Source organism: Clarias gariepinus, chromosome 1, assembly GCF_024256425.1.
Source record: "Clarias gariepinus isolate MV-2021 ecotype Netherlands chromosome 1, CGAR_prim_01v2, whole genome shotgun sequence".
Taxonomy (NCBI): domain Eukaryota; kingdom Metazoa; phylum Chordata; class Actinopteri; order Siluriformes; family Clariidae; genus Clarias; species Clarias gariepinus.
This window is the reverse complement of record NC_071100.1, coordinates 35,227,820-35,246,905: the sequence shown is the minus strand read 5'-3', so window position 1 is coordinate 35,246,905 and position 19,086 is coordinate 35,227,820. Positions and strand designations below refer to the sequence as shown.

Sequence of the window (19,086 nt, the reverse complement as noted above, 5' to 3'; positions counted from 1 at the left end):
TATAACATTTACCAGACTGATAGATCTCAATTACTTTTGTTCTCATTTGTTCCTGAATTTCTTTGGATCTTGGCATGATGTCTAGCTTTTGAAGTGCTTTTGGTCTACTTCTCTGTCAGGTAGCTCCTATTTAAGTGATTTCTTGATTGAAACAGGTGTGGCAGTAATCAGGCCTGGGGGTGACTACAGAAATTGAACTCAGGTGTGATAAACCACAGTTAAGTTATTTTTTAACAAGGGGGGGGCAATCACTTTTTCACACAGGGCCATGTAGGTTTGGATTTTTTTTCTCCCTAAATAATAAAAACCATCATTTAAAAACTGCATTTTGTGTTCAATTATGTTATCTTTGACTAATAGTTAATGGTTTTTGATGAGCAGAAACATTTAAGTGTGACAAACATGCAAAAGAATAAGAAATCAGGAAGGGGGCAAATAGTTTTTCACACCACTGTATTTCGATACTAGACTCTTTTTGTTGCATTTTTCCTGTTTTACTTTTTTTCGAGCAAGTTCCTAAAAAAGAAATTTATGCCTATCATATAGCATTGTAATAATTAGGAATTACTATGCTAACATCTTTAGCTATATCACCTCCTAATCTGTACTAAGTTTATTTTAGTTAGAATACTTTGTTTTCCGTTTTATGGGTCATAACCTGGCCACACTTCTGTAAAAAAAACGTATGTAATTAAAAACGAATTTATGGAAAACGTTTAGTATGCGTGCTGTAAAACGGTCATAAAAGATTGTATGAGAGGTTTTATAGCATGCATCCTAATATTTGTCATAATTAGAGATGAAGATATGAATTTAGAACCTGACGAAAGCCGTGATGGTATGTTGTGGTTGATAATATTTAATTAACCTAAATAGCTCTGACAAATTTTGAGCCTCTGTGACATGACTTGCCACATCCCTTCTGTCATTCATTCTCCATGGCTAAATGTGTAAGAAAAAAGAAAAAAAAAAACTTTGCATATTTGCTTATCCCTGCATGTTAAATGGGGTTAAAAGTCTTGCCCAAGGGCCTTGCTCAAGCGCCTTACTCATATCAGTGGCAGCTTGGCAGACCTGGAATTTAAATTCAATCTTCTGATCAAAAGCTATTGAGCTACCACTGTCCTCATAAACTTATGCACATTGAAACCGATGGAAGGCAGTTATTTCACACCAGAGGTAATAGTAAAACAGCAAGCTTTAATATGTATATATATGTATAAAATATGTAAATGAATTTGTTATTGGCTTACAAGAAACAGGCTCAACAGCCTGAATGCATGTAGATACATTTTACTGAAATAAATGAGGCAAGAAAATAATACAAGACAGAGAATTATGGATACAAATGAATTATACTAAATAACAGAGAACCATAAACATGTAAGCATGGGTCAGAAACCTGGTAAACAAACACAGCATTTCAATAGTTGAATTAATAATGATTAACAGGTTAAGGTGTCGTAAAGGCATGTTAGTGGTAACAAATGTGCATAAACGCTGCTCTCTCGTGCTTAATGTCATAACTGCATTAACATTAAAGGTCTCATTATGCAGAAATCAATACCTATTTTATATTATTACAGAATATATATTTGTATATAAATATATTTATATTCTATATTATATCATATATATACATATTATATCATATATTTATATCACAATTGCTTTAGTTTATTTGCAATTGTACATTTCTGTAACCCAACAGGAAGTTAATTGAACACTGTGGTTGCAAGAAATGATTGTTGCCATAGCAACCACAGAAGTGTGAGACAACTTTGCAGAAGAGAAACATAGCAAGAGTAGCCATTTTTAAAAAAATATATATATAAATTTTGCAATTATACAAAGTCAGCACACACCTTTTAAAAAGGCTGTATAAACGAAAAATACAACGCAGAGATGTAAGACATTGAGTGCATAAATGTACAGTTAATCAGCATAAAAGACATATTGTTCATAGAACAAAAATGTTAATTTCTCAGATTTCCCAATAGCTTTTAATATTACTTTCTATGATTCTACTTTTCTAACATTCATGTTCTCATGAAATTGTTTACTTTGCTTCAAATAAATGTATACTTTTCAAAATATGAAGACATCAAATGATTTGCAAATAATTATTATTAAGCTTTTTAGTAAAATTAGATATGTTTGTTTTTGCTAAAAAATAAAATATTGCTAAAAATAAAAGGAAAAATAAAGCATTACATTTATTTTTTTTTTCTTTCACATGTCCATCTTATGCTTATGTCTTCTTCAGTTGAATGGACTCATAGGTATCTTGAGTACGATGTGAAAGTCCCTGTGAGAATTACAGAAAGGCATCGAGTTAATGAGTTTCACAACTCTCACCCACCCATGGTCAACATTTTCTAACTAAGCTGATTCTCAAGCCCTGGACCCTTGTGGGTGCACTGAGGCATGCTGGGAAAGAGAAAGTACTAAACTATGAAGTGTAAATCATCATTCCTGGGTGTAATGAGAGGCAAAACTTACTTCGTAGACTCCCTCTGATGCTTTTTTCTGCAAGATTGAAATGGAAAAAAAAAATCATCAAGATGTACATTTGAGAATGTAGAGAATTGCTTGCAACATACATATAGAAATGTATAAGAGGAAGTTAGAAGTGTGAAAAATAGAAGTGGGGTGGACAGAATGAGTGATAGAACGAAAGAGATCTCACCCAACGTCAACTCACTTAAACCACAGTGTGCTTAAATATGTGCTGCTAATATTAGCTGTGGTACATCATACTGATAAAATCGAAAAAGTTGAGTGTAGTAATGCATTTATGCACGCTATACTGTAGATATCACGTTTTTATATCTATAAAGTACCCTAAAAGAGTCTTTGCTTCATTTGTATGGAGAACTGTCCATTTCTCTTTCAGAAAATGTTAAAAGCAGAACTTTTTAATAGCAGATTGAAACCTTTAAAAACTTATCAGCTTAAGCGGCACCCGAAAAAATTAGATCTCAACCAAGGCCAAATTTCTTAATGATCTAAAGTTATAAGTCATTGTATAATAGTAATCATTGTATAATAAGTGTTGTTGGTTGTAATAATTGTGTATTTTTTTATTTGGCATAGGATGTTTCTATATCTTGGTGGAGAATATCAGACATGTTTCCTCATGGGACATTTGGCTTGTTCGCACAAAGTTCCTGTTTTGTTACTGAGGTCAAGGACAGAGTTTGATTTTTGATGTAGGTAAAGCATTAATTAGCTTTATTATTGACATGTCAGTAAAGTGCCCTAAAGTCTGTGTGTGTGTGTGTTTGTGTGTGTGTGTGTGTATGTGTGTGTGTGTGTGTGTGTGTGTGTATGTGTTACCTTTGCAGCAGCCTGTTTTTTTGAAAGTTCCTGCAGTATCTGTATGTGTGAAAACAACAAAATTCACAGAAGGACTAACAGTGTTTTTTTTTAGTGCTTTTAAAATTAAAGCTGTAAAATTTACAAAAAAAACAAAAACAAATCACAAACAATTATTACACACAGTAATAATTAAAATAATAATAATTATATATGTGTGTTTGTGTGTGTGTGTGTATTTATTTTTTATTTATTTTTACTTTTTTTTTTAACTACATACATATATAATAAATAAGTGAATAAAATGTGTGTACCTTTAACCTGCAGTAAAGGACGGTCAGGACAAGTCCGTAGACAAACAAAATAGCATCCAAGATATAGCAGACGTACGCTTGACTTCCACCATCCATAGCAGCTTTCACAAAGTAATAGTTGTTAGTAATGAATATAACATTTTCCTTGTCATGACCTTCAATAAGAAGTTTTACAGTACTAAAAAAAATATTTTTTTTTCTTTATATTAGTTATTTTTGTACTTTTTATTAGAAATGTAAGCAGTGAGACAACAGGAAACTAAAGTCAGTGTCATGTAAATAGTAAAATGTGATGTAGCCCAGACATACTTTTTATCCTTTCATGGTTATGTTAAATGTTGTAGAATGTCAGTAAAAAATTATTACTAAGGTTATAACAATAAATGTACTGCCTTAGCAGGATTTCTTTTAGCTATGTCTTGAAGTTAAAGGCAAAAAAAAAAGAAAACGTATGTTACTGTATGTCACAGTGGAACACACAAAGTCCTTCATTTTAAACGCATTCCCATGGTGGAAAAAAATACTGATCATTACAAAGCCACTGAGCTCTCTTACCAAAATCGGTCCATATAGTCATTACTGTTTGATGTCATCAGACATTTGCTTTAAAAAATCTCATTGTATGCTGCATTATGTTTAATTGTGGATGTGGTAAAAAAAATTATTTTAAAAATCATAAAAGAATTTTATTTATATTATGTGTTTCCTGTGAATGAAAATCTGCATCTATAAGCAATAATGTAGTGGAGCCTTTGATTTGACAACTTCTGACCAGTCTTTAAAAGGTTCTGTTTTATAAGGAAAATGACCGGTCAAAATGTGACGTAATTTACCATGATAAAGATTTCTGTAAGGAGAAAGTCTTTACAGGAACTTACTAGTTTCACACACTATAAATAGGTAAAATGCATGATGTGCTGTTTAACAGTAAATAAAATGTAATGGAATCTTTGTGTTATTAGAGGCATTAAAAAAACACACACACATCGTGATCTGCTGCGCAAGATAATCCATGCCTGGTTGCATCATAGTTTATTTACCCTACTGTAAACTGTAACTTGTTGTCTTGTGCTTTAACATAACTTAAAAACTTTTTAAAAAACAGGCATTGATCTATAATTTTTTCACTGGAAATTATCAGTGTCTGTGTTTTTGGGAGGGTGGGGGGGCGCCTGGTGGGGGGGTCAGGGCTCAACACAATGCATTGACAGGCTGGGTATACTTTAGAAACTTTTTCTATCTATTGAACATACTAGATATTTTAATTACAAGTATATACAAGGGGCTGCTCCAAGATAACTATACAAATATTAAAATGTTGCAGCTTTTCTGGCATGGAATTATCATAGCTCTTTGGAAAGAATTAATAAAATTGAAAAACATTTTAAACAATATCTTAACACATCAAACTTTTTTTTATATTCAGCCAATGGGATACAAAGATAATGTCTACAGTTTCAGATAAACCCTGTACCAAAGTATACTGCTAATCGTACAGTTTAAAACACAGTTCTACCTGGTGTGTTTGAACGGATTATTAATCCATATATACAGTATATATTTCACTTCTAACGGCACAGAACTAACTTAGCTAATAAGCACAAGATGTGCATACGTATTTTTCTACGCTTATTTACAATGAAAAATAGCCAAATTTCATTCTACTTATGCAAAAAAATGACATCGTAGGCAATAAAAATATAATTGATTATAATAAATCAAATGATTAATTACTAATCCTATTTGCATAAATTAATAATGTAACCCATTTTAGGCTTCAAATAGTCTTGGTCTTTGGCTGGGATGCAACCTGGCCTCAGATATTTTTTTTAGTTTTAAGCATTTAGTTCTAAAAAGACAGAAAATGATCCACCAGTAGAATAAGAATGATAAACTAGAAATTAAGAGCATTTCACAAAAACTCGGTAGTAATATAACACTATAACTATGATATTAAAATTCAAATTAAATTAATGCTGCATTTAAATTGGTAAGGTGTTGTGGTAAGATCAATAAGCTGGCAGATTGACGTTATTGGATGTATACACCATCCTGAAACATTTAATCTCAATGTTTTAAAACAGTGGAAATGTGCTGCACAACAATCTGTTTGTTGTGATTGTTGTGCATTAAATATTAGAAAATTAATGGAGTGGTGTATTTCATTGTGCGTAAAAATCCATGACTGTGATTGAGATCGAAACTTTTTCCACTGTCCTTATGCCAAAATTTGCTAATCTTTCTGTACTTAATAACGGAACACTGAACTATTCCATGTTTCTTCCGAATAAAATTATATTTAAAAATGTCATTTTTTTCTGATCAGTGATCAGTCCAGGGTGACAAACTCTGAACAAAGTCAATACTGCAAACTTGAGTTTGTGTTCATCAAGGTTGGTTGTAAGACTGTTCCTTTTTTATATAAATATATATTTAAAAAGATATACAGTATTAAGCAGCATATCCAGTATATATAAAGAAAGTAGGTGTGTTACGGTCGTTTAGCTTTGAGATAGCACTGACCACTTCCTTTTGATAGTCAAAGCCTTTACAGCTTGAGAGATAAAGTATAAATTATGTGATATAATCTTTCATTGGTTACATTAGATTAAAGTTACATTACTTACCAGCTTGTCCAATGGTCATCGAAAGAGGAAGGAGCCAAATCAGAGTGAATCCAGGCTTCTCCATAACTGAAACTTAGGCCTTACAGAGAAACAGAAGTATGCTGTGTCGATGGACGGCTAGCTTTCAGGAAACTGACTCGAGCTAAATGTGAAAGGCATGTGAGGGGAAGTTGTGGTATGTGCATGTCCGTTCCGAAGATTAAGCCAACCCCACACCACAGTGCTGAAGGTGGAAAAAAATCTTTGACGGTCTAAAGGCCATCACTTCTCTTAAATGACAAAAGTTACTGTATACTGTACTCAGTACCATGATTTATGATGTTGTTTTGTTTTTGTTTTGAAAATCTTCTAGTCTCATACAGTAGGTAGATATGAGGATCTTTTTTAAATTAATGTAACCTTGGATATTTTGTATACTCTTTTTGTTTACTACTGGTAACAAGCGTCTTAACCACACGGTTACACACGTTTACTAGGTTTTTTTTTTTCTTTTTTCGAAGAATTTTGCAGGGAATTAGTCTCAAGACAAGAGTTGGTTAAATAAAGCTATTCTAAAGACCCTGTATTCTAGATCTCACACAAGTTATAAAATAGCTTTTTGATGTCTTTGTGAATTTGTGAGGTTTTTACCGCCATCGGTTTTCAGTTTCACAACAGGGGTGGTGCCTTTACAGCATGTCTTCTATACAGAGCATGAGCTCGGACTTTGGGACCTTGCACATTGTTCTGCTTGTGTTTGGCCGTTGCTCATTTTTCACACATATGAGGACTGATTGCACTTAGCTGTAATTTATCCTGCATAACTTACACACTTAACACTTCATACACATCTATTTCAATTCTATTTTTATAGCAACCTTGTACAGATTGTATATTTTTAGGGTAAAAGTTTTCTATATTTGTATAATTTTATTTCTCTATTTAAATATTCCGTTTTTTTTATAATTGTACTTGCTAGTGCAATTCTTTCTTGCAGGAAAACGCTTCTTTTTAGGTCACAAGCAGTTGTATAAGCATTTCATTGCGTATCATACTGTGCATGGCTGTGTATGTGCAATTAAAATTTTAATTTAGTAATCCCAAAAACTATGTCCTATCTGTTTTGTATTGTTTTTTTCCTCGCAAAAATTACATTAAACCACATGCTTACAATTGGGCCACACAAGTATTTAGCAGTAACAGTGAAATGTGCATTTTGTTTATCGTCATATTTACCTGGGCATTATGGGCTCTGACCATACAAGGACATTTATCTTTTTGTATTTCAACCACTGTGAAAATGTGATTATTTTAAAGTGGGTGATTCTTTTCTATACCCACCGTAGATACTTTATTTATCCCAAAAGAAATTTCCAACGTCCGGTAGCAAGGATAGTAACATAACAAGCAATAAACATGTAGATGCATCAATCGGAATAAGAGCAGGATGGACATTGCATAAACCATGAGCTGGACTTAATCACTTTCCATGGAGCCCAAGCAGCAGAGGTACTACATTTTAACAATTTATTGTACACAAGGTAATTAGAAGGCAGCGTGAGAGATACTGTATATGTAATGCAGATTTTAATTTGTAGAACTAAAATCAGAGGAAAATAAAATCTTTTACTTTTACTTGAGTCCCATGCTAATCAAAAATATACAGACCTTGGGAAAAAAGGAAGTGCAACCACTTTCAGTTTAATGTTTTTATTTATCAGGGTAAAGATGACAATTGTGTGGATTTCTACTTTTTAACTTTTATGAAAACAGAGAAATAATTAAATATATTACTCATGTGACAATTTTTTTTGTGACTTGAAGACCCACCTTTAGCAACAGTACATAGAAGTAAATGTTTTCTGTATCAGTGATCATTTTGGAGAATTTTGACTTACTACTCTTTACAACATTACAACATTTCTTCATGTCAGGGATGTTCCCTTACTAAGATCTTGCCACACCATCTGAATGCAATTGATGTCTGGACTTTAATTTTACAGTCCAAATACATGCAGACTATGTTAATTGCCCAAAAGTTCCCAAAATTGTGTAAATGAGTGTGTGTATGTGTGTGTACCCTGCAATGGATTGCCCTAAGTCTCCTGGGATAAGTTCTGGACCCCCCGCAACCCTGTACACAGGATAAAACGCTATAGATGATGAGAGAAATTTTATTTGTCACTTACACAATTTATTTGTCACTTACACAACCACGCGCAATATGATATACAGGCAAATGCTTTGTGACCTAAAAAAGAAATAATTGTACTAAGAAAATGTAAAATTAAACAAATTGGGATAAATGTATAAATCTACCTTTTACAGATTCATAAAGTTACAATAAAATATAATTAAAATAGAAATGTATAAAACTACATTTTATGCGGTGATTGATTTTTAAGACACAGCTCTGTGCATAATTTTCACCTTTGTGTAATGAACATAAACATTTTTATGCTTCCAGAGGTCACATGATGTAACTCTTGTTGGTTTTCTTTACATCTCTGAGCATTAAACAGTCTTGACATACAGTGGAAATTAATTTGCTGAGACACACACTTCTGTAAAGATTTGCAACTGGTTCGAAGCAATCTTACTAATTGTAGAATTTTGAATGTTAAATTGCTTGGAGATGGCCTTATAAAATGAAAAATAAAGAAGACACATGAATGACATATAGTTTGATTTAGCATGCAACGCTAAAAGCTGCCTTTCAGGGTGGTGGAAATATGAAGTAATAGCTCCTCCCGTCGCTAGGTGGCAGTAGGTGCAGTTGATAAGCGCGCTGCGTGTCTCAGTGAAAACGGTGCCAGTTGGTCGGCCGGGAAAATGGCGGCGACTATACTGAGGTCGCTGAAACAACTCGGACGTCCTTCAGCAGCAATTTTAAACAAAAATTCTTTGACTCCTGCATGCGCTTTGCTTCAAACGAGGTACATTTTTATATGTAGACATGAAAAGAAACAAAAACGCTGAAGTTTAAGCCATGTTTAGTCTGAGAAATGAGCTAGGTGTCTCAACAAAGATCAATCCGGCTTTAATGTGCTTTTGGTTTACAGGTTTGTTGGTTTAATGTGTGTGTTTGAGAGATATATGGCAGATAAACTAAAAATATGTATATTGTGGGTTTCTTTATTCGTTAACTTGCTGTTAAACGCTAATGCACGGTAGGTCTTTGGCTAGCTGCTAGCTGCTGACTCCTGTAAACGCCACCTTGATTATTATTATTATTATTATTATTATTATTATTATTTGTAACTTATTTAAATTACATTGTTTTATTTGTAATTGTGCAAAGTACTTGTAAATTACAATGCCAATAAACTGCAGTTAGCAGTGCATAAGTGGCCTATTGAAGAGGAAATAAAAATTGTAATGTGAGTAAAGTGTGGTTGTGGAGGTCATATGTACAGGAGTGTGAGTGCAGAGGGATTATAAATTGGTTGTATGTTGTAATATATATTATATATGTGCAAACAACAATGATTGTGTAGAGGTGATGACGTCAGGAAGATAACATGCTAAACAGAATGTACATATGGGTGTCTGTAGGCCAGTATATGTGGAATAAACACTAGTGCAATGGCAGCATTGTAGATTATGGATGGTGCAGTCTTGCGTTGTGGGTAAAGCAGTGCAATAAAAAGTAGAGATTTGGGGGAAAATCAGTTCAATAATAGCTCATGTTTTGGTTTTTTTTTTTGGTTTTTTTGTGGCAATTGCTGTACCACGCTGAAATCTATTTTGCGAAGATGCTCTAAATGGTACAGCGGTAAAAGTTGGAGCACAGGTGAATTTTTATTTATTAAAAAAAAATTTTAAGGACGTTTTCTTATGACGGGCCCGGGATGGTTTCCAAGAACGCTTGATTTAAAAGTCTGGTTTGTTTTGATCATTGAGAACACAATTGTTCCAGTCTTGGTGACTGTGTTCAGGGCACAGATTAAATCAGATATGGAAGCCAATAGTACCTGCTCTGAGTTGCAGTTTGTAAAAATGCTCTTAATGGTACTTCAGAATCCTGGAGCACAGGTAGAGGTTTTTATTTATTTATTTATTTATTTATTATTATTTTTTTTTTTTTAAGTCTCTTGAGAAAATAGAGGTGCTGTTGTGCCTTTTTAACCAAAAGAGAGGAGTTTAGGGACCAGGTGAGGTCCTCAAAATTAAGAATGGGCAGCGTGAGTGTGATTGCCTGCTCGTCTGCAATTCCCAATGACTTAATTTTTAAAAAAAACTTTTTGGTGTGGAATTCCAGGTTATTGTCCTCACACAATCATCATTTGCCTGTGTATAGGCAAATTAGTATGGCTCCAGAGTGGGTGTGAGACAGGTTTTAAAGTGGGTGAGGACCACTCTTTCAAAGCACTGAAGACAGGGTAGAGTGTGATGGGAAGAAAGTCAGAGATTGCTGTTGCAGCAGAGTGCCTTGGTACTGGCTCAATGGCAGTGGACTTGAAGCAGACGGGGGCAGCTGTCTGAGCCAAAGACAATTTTTTTTGAAAACCTTAGCCAGTTGCTCTGCACATGCTCCAGATACCTGGCCAGGGATTCCATCAGGGCCAGTTGCTTTTCAGGCATTCACCCTGTTTAGCGTAGCAAAGACTTCAGAGGTAAAGTGTGGCTGCTCACCTAGTAATAGCTTTGTGAATAGGCTTTATGCTTCCCTTTTCTAAACGAGCATATAGAGACCTGGAATTGTTTCGAGTACACTTGACCCCGAAGTCTATTTTTAGTCACATTTAAAAGCGTTATCATTGGTTGCATTTGGGGCTGACATTTAAAGCTTAATGCGTGTAAAGTTGACTGACTCAATACATACTGAATTAAATATTTCACAGCGTGTCTTAATGCACAGCCCCATTACACCTCTGACATCATGCATGATTTGAAGAAAAACTTTTCAACAGTTTGTACAGTTAATCGAAGAAGATGGATTTTGAGTCCAAGTATCCAGTTAAAAACTTCAGTGCATGTTTATATTCCAGATATATGTTGGAGTTATTAAAATCTTTCCAAGGAGACAAACAGATTTCTATTTGTCCTGTGTAGGCAGAAGCAATGGCAGCCCGATGTGGAGTGGACTGAGCAGTACGCAGGTGCAGTCATGTTCCCTAGTGCTGTCACCAAGAATTGGAATCCACCACCATGGAATGGTTTGTACAGTAATCTTTTTTGACTCTGTTACTCTTTATTATGATGATTGATATCTTCAAATGTCAGATCTAGGTTCTTGCTATATATGTATGTGTGTGTGTGTGTGTGTATATATATATATATATATATATATATATATATATATATATATAATGACAAAAAAAACATTAATGTGTTTCCACAGACAAAGACCCTCCAGCAGAGAAGGATGTGTCAAACCTCACTATAAACTTCGGGCCTCAGCACCCTGCAGCTCACGGTGTGCTGCGTCTGGTGATGGAATTAAGTGGTGAGTCTGTGAAGAAGTGTGACCCTCACGTGGGTCTCCTGCACCGCGGCACAGAGAAGCTTGTTGAGTACAAGACCTACCTGCAGGTACAAGTGATTAAGTGCTTAAGTAAAGATACTATTCTATGTATTGTGATAGTAGCATTGTTATTTCTAAGATGTGTGTGGATAATGAGATGAAGTGCAGTAACCTAGCATTAAAGATAAGGCTGCGGGTGTAAGATTATGATTGTGGAAATAAAGTTGCCCTTCTGTCTCCTCCATAGGCCCTCCCATACTTTGACAGACTGGATTATGTGTCTATGATGTGCAATGAACAAGCCTATGCCTTAGCAGTGGAAAAGCTGCTGAATATCCAGGCTCCACCTCGAGCTCAGTGGATCAGAGGTGATGGACAATTACAGTCATGCTCTTAATCTAGTTATTTCAGTGATTTCCCCTATATGTGACCCACCTAAATTATTTCATCTTGTGTAGGCTCCCTGGATACAGGTTGTTGCAAAAGATAATTACAGTAGTCATTTTTGTGTGATCTGCATTTTTGCCCTCACCAGCTTTTTAAATAATAATAAAAATAATAATATTTCTAATTGAACTGGATAGTTAATTCTATACAATAATCAACAGCAAAATAATGAAAAATGTTTTGCTTTCAGTTCTGTATGGAGAGATGACCCGAATTCTGAATCACATCATGGGCATCACTACACACGCCTTGGATATTGGTGCCATGACTCCCTTCTTTTGGATGTTTGAGGAGAGAGAGAAGGTGAGAGGAAGATGAGTTCATTTGTCCCTGCAAGCAACTGCATCTTTTTATTTTTTTATTTAGTTTTGGTTCAAGCATTATCATTATTTATTATCACCATAAGCATGGTGGCATATTGTTTAGCACTGCGGGCTCACATCTCCTAATCTGAGGGTTTGATTCCTGTCTTGGGTCCGTGTGGTGGAGTTAGTGTTATCTCCCCATGCTTGGTTTCTTTTGCTCCAGGCTAATCTGCATTTCCAAATTGCCTGTCTGGTGTGCTTGTGTGTGCCTTGCAATGGATTGGCACCCTGTCCAGGGTGTACCCTACCTTGTGTCCAGAGTTTTCTGGGATAGGCTCCAGGCCTTCTGGTATAGAAAATGAATGTAGTTATCCTAAGTGGCAGCGGTTTTACAACCTGTGCAAATACAGTTTTTATTGGAAAAACTACAAAGGGTACCCGTTTATTTGTCAAAACCAGACTGAGTCACTCAAAATAAGTGTTTTTGACATTTCTCACTGATTTAAGGCTAGTTTCTGTTTTCATTAAATATCTTATGTAGACCAACACAGGGTGCATATGGTCCTTGTGATTATGTAGTCTTCATTGCTTAATTGCACATCGTGGTGACCTTAAGCCACAAAGCATCCAGTATTAAGAGGTATAAATGAAGGTGTCCAATTTAGTAATGCAGAACCACTTAAATCACATGGCTGACCATATTCGAGTAGATATATTACTTTTTAATAGTGCATTAGGCTTACTTAGAGACAGACTTGTGATGAACCTATAAGAGTGGTTTGTAGGTGATGATTATGATTGTGCATTTCCACAAAATTATACTTGTAACAGAAAATGTAAAGTCACAGTTCATTAGGTCATACATCGTTCAATGTTTTACATAACTTGGCAAGTCACTTCATGGGTTTGTCCTCACAGTCTGAAGAAAACCATTAAGTTTCCTCCTTCATTTTAAAAATATTAAATCCATTACCAGTAGGGTCAAAAAAAAAAAAGTATGTTCATCTATTTTTTTTACTTCGGCCCATGTCAGGTTTTTCTATCGTATTGTCATTTATTATTAACACATTGAAAAGGCTATTTAATCGTTCTTTTCAGTGACATGCTTGTGGGACTTGAAAGTAGAGGTGTTAGTTACGTTGTTAAATGAGGGCATTGTTACTGTGTCCTTATTCATTTAATCCTGTGTCTTGCTTAGATCACGTTCTCACCAGGCTTTTCTTGAACATGTACAAAAAATTGTGACAGAGTAGACAATACTAGATCCTTACCGATTTTAGTGCATTCAACCAGTTTTTTGCGGACATGCTGGGAACATGACTCGATGGCCCAGCTCTAAGGCTCAAAGGGCGTGTATAGAAAAAGCTGGATCATTGGATCTAATACCAGATCTAACTTCCTCCCTGTTCTTCTTCTTTTTGTCTTTCCATCCCTTGCAGATGTTCGAGTTCTATGAGCGAGTGTCTGGCGCTAGAATGCATGCTGCCTATGTCCGGCCTGGAGGAGTTCATCAGGTCAGTACACTGGAATTTAAAACCCTTTCCATCACCTGCAGGAGACCAAAGTGTAAGTATGTTTAAAAAGCTGAACTGAATCCAGGTTATTGTGTATGTTGTAGGATATGCCATTGGGCCTCATGGACGATATTTACGAGTGGTGTAAGAACTTCTCAATACGCATCGATGAGGTGGAGGAGGTATGAATATCATTGTACTCGACAGAATGTTGGTCTTAGCTTCTGGCTTGTAAGTTTCAGATGTCGACAACTGTTAGCATAAACACTGTGGACCATATGTTTCGTTAAGCTGTTAATGTTAATGAATGGTTTTAGATGCTGACCAACAACCGCATCTGGAAGAACAGAACTGTTAATATTGGGGTTATTGGAGCAGAAGATGCACTCAATTATGGCTTCAGGTACCAAATACAGACAGTGTATAGGATTTGTATTTTCTTTTCTCAGCATAATAATGTATCATGCATATCTTCTTCCTCTTACTCTCTCAGTGGGGTGATGTTGAGGGGCTCTGGTATAAAGTGGGATTTGAGGAAATCTCAGCCCTATGACAAATATGACGAGGTGGAGTTTGACGTGCCTGTGGGAAGTAACGGCGACTGCTATGACAGGTAAGCACCAAGGTGATAAAAGATAAAGGAGGTTGTGCATTTTGAAAGTGGCTTTGTGGTGACTTGAATAGCACCATCACCTTGCACTTTCAGATTTGGTGGTTTATATCTCACCTCTAATCTGTTTATGTGGAGTTTGTGTGTTTTCCTTGTGCTTAGTGGGTTTTCCCTTGGTGCTTTGGTCCCCTTCTAAAGTTGTGGTCTAGGTTGATAGTCATTTTCATATTGTCTATTGTGTCTGCTTGTGCCCTGTAAAAAGTGACAACCTTATAGTATATTCAGAGCAATTTAGTAATGCAAGTGTATACATTTGTCAAATTTAATTAACAAGATGATGTTTGTGTTCATACAGGTATCTTTGCCGGGTGGAGGAGATGAGGCAGTCTTTAAGGATCATGCTTCAGTCTCTCAACAAGATGCCGGAAGGAGAGATCAAGGTGGATGATGCTAAAGTCGCACCACCAAAGAGATCTGAGATGAAGGTATGCTGTGTGAGAATGCGTGTAATAGATTCGTATGATATAACGTTCGTAAAAAATAAGACAGTAATGTGAGACACGTACATCTAATTTCAGGCAAGGAAAAATTGTGTTGGGTGTTGCAAAAGAAAAAAAAAAACATAAGAGCAATTCTGCCATCGCATTAGATTACCTATATATACTTTAAATTATATGTCTCTGAAATAAATTCCTGCAGTGAGACGTTTAAGAGGGTGAAAATGATTTAAGTGCTTACGATAATGTAGAACAAAATATAATGTTCATCGCTAAGGTTAATATTGTTAGACAGTGCAATTGAACCTTTTCAATAGTCAGCTACAGACCATGATCTCTTAAAAGGTTTTCTTGTATAACTGTAGAAACTAGATTTAATTATTCAGAAGAGACGTTCGGTGCTTTTACGTGAATAGTTAAGTCGAGCTATGATTATAGCTTAAATAGGTCATTTAATTGACTTAGGCTGTTTTGACAATGAATTTGCTCATTTCTGTGTTTTTGTAGGAAGTGTGCTAGTGATGGGTCGTTCATGAACAATACATTTTTTTTGAACAAGTTTTAAACATGACTCAAAAGAATAAGTAGTCTCAGTCATTTGTTCGTTTTCTACTGGGCGCACACAAGCAATGCATCGCAAAACCTCCGTAGGTTATGTACAAAAGTAAATAGCTACCTTCGAGTCTTCTAGTCCAAATTGTATATTTTTTTTGTCACATGACTTAACATAGATGCTATGCAGTGCAGTACACAGGAAACAGAATTGAGCGGTTCTTCTCATGAGACGTCTGGTCCGAATCGTTTGTTCTTTTGTCACGTTACTTTCAACCCTCCCATTTTATCCCGGCTCGGAACCGGCACTGCATCCAATAATAGCGTAGAAACACCAACCATTATTGAGCTGCTCATATTGTTCATCATAATACTCTATGGCCTGAGCTGTATTGTAATATTTTCATTAGCCAAAATTTGTGTATGTAGATGTGTTGGGGATCTGTTTATTTGGGGTCTTATTAAATTTCTGATCAAAAGAACAAAATTAACTGAATTACTCAAAAAGTCACTAAAATGATCCAAACGTCCCATCACTGTATGTGCTGTAGCAGTGATTGCACTAGATACTTGTGCATGGCTTTTAACATGTAAGGTATTTTTCTTCGTAGACATCTATGGAATCCCTCATCCATCATTTCAAACTGTACACAGAGGGCTACCAGGTCCCACCAGGAGCTACCTACACAGCCGTTGAAGCACCAAAGGTGAGTTCATGTACAGAAATGCAGTTCTTTAGCTAGAACAATTTGAAATCATTTACTATTACTGTAGCAGCATTGATGGAACGAATAAAAAGCTGCTTATGAAGAAAATTAGAAATATTGTAAATACTTCCAAAAATGAAAAGCATTTAGCATAATACAGTAATATTAAAAAGGAGTGCTAAATAATAGATAATACATTTTATGAGAAATAGAAATTCCTGATGTTCTAGTGCACTACCAGGATGCATGTAAAGAATTTTCCTCCCTTAAAACACAAAAAATTTAAGGGCAAAATCATGAGCATAATTCAGATGTTTGATGTTGTTTTCAGCACTGTCACTGTACTGAAAACACTGACATAACACGCCTAATTTTTAAAACCAGACAAACTTGGGCATTAGGCATTGTTCGCCTAATGTTTTTTAAAGCTGCTGCTTCTTACACAATAGACAAGAACATTTTAGTATGCTGCTGATTCTGAAAGCAGAGTGATTGGAACAGACGATAGGGGAAATAAGGTTCCTGTTGTGGTTGTTACATAAACAACCGGTTTAAGTTTAAGCCTGTCAAAGTAACTTTTAACTTAATCGAGTAACTCTTCAACCTCATCTGCGTCCTTAAATTTAATTTAATCTAAAGAAATAAGGGTTAGCTTGAAACTTTTGACATTGTTACCAAATTGCAAATATTATCATTCCTAAGCTGTACATGTAATGCAAAGAGAAATTATTAAAATACTTTTAATCATTTATTCAATATTTTTACATATTTAAATTGTTACAAAAACATGTCACCTGTCAAACATCATTTTATTTATTTCTTTATTTTTTAATTTTTTTTAATCTTTTGCATTTTCAATCCTGAAGACATTACCGAGACTTACTAACCTTGGAGTTGGTGTTCTTTTTATTTAATGATTTAATGAAAAATGAAAAATAATCATTACATCATCTTGGGTTGCGACCCAGCACTGAAAAAAGAAAATTGAGATATACAGTAGTATTTTTGCCAGATCACCCATCCCTACTTCCCAGTGGAAGTGCATTTCCTTGTCACACTGCAAAGACACGCTTACCGTTTTAAGAGCCTTCTGCATTGGATCCTCCCCTTCTCCCTTTTTTCTCAAATATACACACAAGTGTGGTGTTATTCTCTCAGGTCAGCAGTCTAGGATTAATCTAGAACAGCATTGCGTTTCAAACATTGTCATGCCAAATTGGTACTTTCTTGTACAGAAAGAGGCCATTTGGTGTATATGGCAACTGGTAGACCAGCTTCTTCAAAATAAACAACTGAATATCTATGAAAACACCCTGATAAAGTGTTTTCTCATTGAAACTGTTTGTTTTCCCATTGTAGTACTGTACCAGAAAATGTAGAGAGCTAATCTGATCGCAACGTCCATGATTGTTTGTGTACATTATGCATGCGAGCAAATGTTTAGAGATATCACATGGCCCATGAGCAGAGTGTTTGAGACTGAAGCTGGTGAAATAAGAACTTTGTAGCAAAGCACTGAAATTTAAATGATCTACAAAGATTTTGTGTCTGTGCAGCGTGTAGTTGTATGGTAATATGCTTCTTTAATAAAAAAAACAAAACAAAAACAAATGCAGTGTGATGTGCTGGTAGAAGTGAAAAATTCTAGTTATAAAAATGTGGTATTTAAACATTTAAAACTAAATTTTGCTGAGTAAAAGTTGTGCTAAATTTGTTGTGCATATGATTCATATCAGGAATTTTTTTTGCCACTATTCCACAAGGTTCTGTCTGTGTATTTGATGTATATTTTTATAATGTGTTCAGCACTAACCTTGTTTTGTTTTCTCACAGGGGGAGTTTGGGGTGTATTTGGTCTCTGACGGCTCCAGCAGACCCTATCGCTGCAAGATAAAAGCCCCAGGCTTTGCTCACTTGGTAAACTAATTATCTTATTTAAGACTAAAACCGCTACTCATACCTCTGTAATGTTAGATTGCAATACAGTAATGATAAAGGATAAAAGAGATGGGTTTCTCCCAGTTTACAGTGTGCATCCTTTTAGTATTATGGCACTTCTCTAGATTACTTCATATTGCAACAGCATTCCTCATGTCATGTTTAATCAGCAGTCTATTTGATTTACTATAATGTATGTTTCTTTTTAAATTGCAGGCTGGTTTGGACAAAATGTCAAAAGGACACATGCTTGCTGATGTGGTGGCCATCATTGGTAAAGTGATTATATGGATATTAACAACAAAACATTGCTTGTAGAGTCTTAGGTCTCACAGTGATGAGGGGCTCAGCTGTTTAAAGAGCCAAAAGACAAGAACACATATAACTATCCTGCAAATAAATAGCTTTAGGATATGGCTTTTAAAATGCTTACAAAAATGCTCATGTAGCCATGACAATTTAAATTTGCTAGCTCTCTTCTAAAGACTGAGGACTAACCAGGACCAGTTGACACCAAATATTTAACTTTGTTGGCATTACTGAAAAGTTTAGAAATGTTTTCCCATATTTTAGGGACATTACTATTTGAAAATTCACACACATTCTGTAGAATACCAATTGAACCAATTCTTTTTGCGTTTCCCTTTTAGGAACCCAGGACATTGTGTTTGGGGAGGTGGACCGTTAAAGAATCCATTGTGTACATCCATTTTGTCTTTCAAATTCACTCTAATAATAATGTGAAGGACAACTTCAATCCAAATTCATGTATAAAAAACCTATTAAACGGAATAAATATTTTATGTCTCTG

At 35.2% G+C, this 19,086-nt stretch overlaps 2 protein-coding genes across 2 annotated transcripts; one reads left to right on the top strand and one right to left on the bottom strand.

Moving 5' to 3' along the window:
* Positions 1-1,180: 1,180 nt before the first annotated feature.
* Positions 1,181-6,419, bottom strand: fcer1g (Fc epsilon receptor IgFc epsilon receptor Ig). Its single transcript, XM_053505007.1, has 5 exons — positions 6,260-6,419; positions 3,633-3,733; positions 3,340-3,378; positions 2,503-2,529; positions 1,181-2,308 (listed from the first exon to the last, which is right to left on the bottom strand). The coding sequence occupies exons 1-5, from the start codon at positions 6,321-6,323 to the stop codon at positions 2,252-2,254; spliced, it is 288 nt and encodes a 95-aa protein (XP_053360982.1). The 5' UTR covers positions 6,324-6,419; the 3' UTR covers positions 1,181-2,251.
* A 2,602-nt stretch (positions 6,420-9,021) lies between these two features.
* ndufs2 (NADH:ubiquinone oxidoreductase core subunit S2) lies at positions 9,022-19,086 on the top strand. The gene is made up of 14 exons (XM_053500321.1): positions 9,022-9,174; positions 11,294-11,397; positions 11,583-11,773; positions 11,953-12,073; positions 12,343-12,455; positions 13,897-13,971; positions 14,076-14,153; positions 14,289-14,374; positions 14,465-14,584; positions 14,937-15,066; positions 16,242-16,337; positions 18,171-18,254; positions 18,492-18,549; positions 18,926-19,086. Exons 1-14 carry the CDS (start codon positions 9,071-9,073, stop codon positions 18,961-18,963), a joined length of 1,398 nt encoding a protein of 465 aa, XP_053356296.1. The 5' UTR covers positions 9,022-9,070; the 3' UTR covers positions 18,964-19,086.

What these genes read in the sequence shown, in the direction of transcription:
- fcer1g (XM_053505007.1), bottom strand. Translation starts at nt 6,323, where the DNA reads ATGGAGAAGCCTGGATTCACTCTGATTTGGCTCCTTCCTCTTTCGATG. An exon ending in AAAAACAGGCTGCTGCAAAG is followed by an intron (nt 2,530 to 3,339) that starts GTAACACATACA and finishes TCAATCTTGCAG; the next exon opens with AAAAAAGCATCAGAGGGAGT. An exon ending in CATCAGAGGGAGTCTACGAA is followed by an intron (nt 2,309 to 2,502) that starts GTAAGTTTTGCC and finishes TAATTCTCACAG; the next exon opens with GGACTTTCACATCGTACTCA.
- ndufs2 (XM_053500321.1), top strand. Translation starts at nt 9,071, where the DNA reads ATGGCGGCGACTATACTGAGGTCGCTGAAACAACTCGGACGTCCTTCA. An exon ending in AACGGCGACTGCTATGACAG is followed by an intron (nt 14,585 to 14,936) that starts GTAAGCACCAAG and finishes GTGTTCATACAG; the next exon opens with GTATCTTTGCCGGGTGGAGG. An exon ending in CCCCAGGCTTTGCTCACTTG is followed by an intron (nt 18,255 to 18,491) that starts GTAAACTAATTA and finishes TTTAAATTGCAG; the next exon opens with GCTGGTTTGGACAAAATGTC.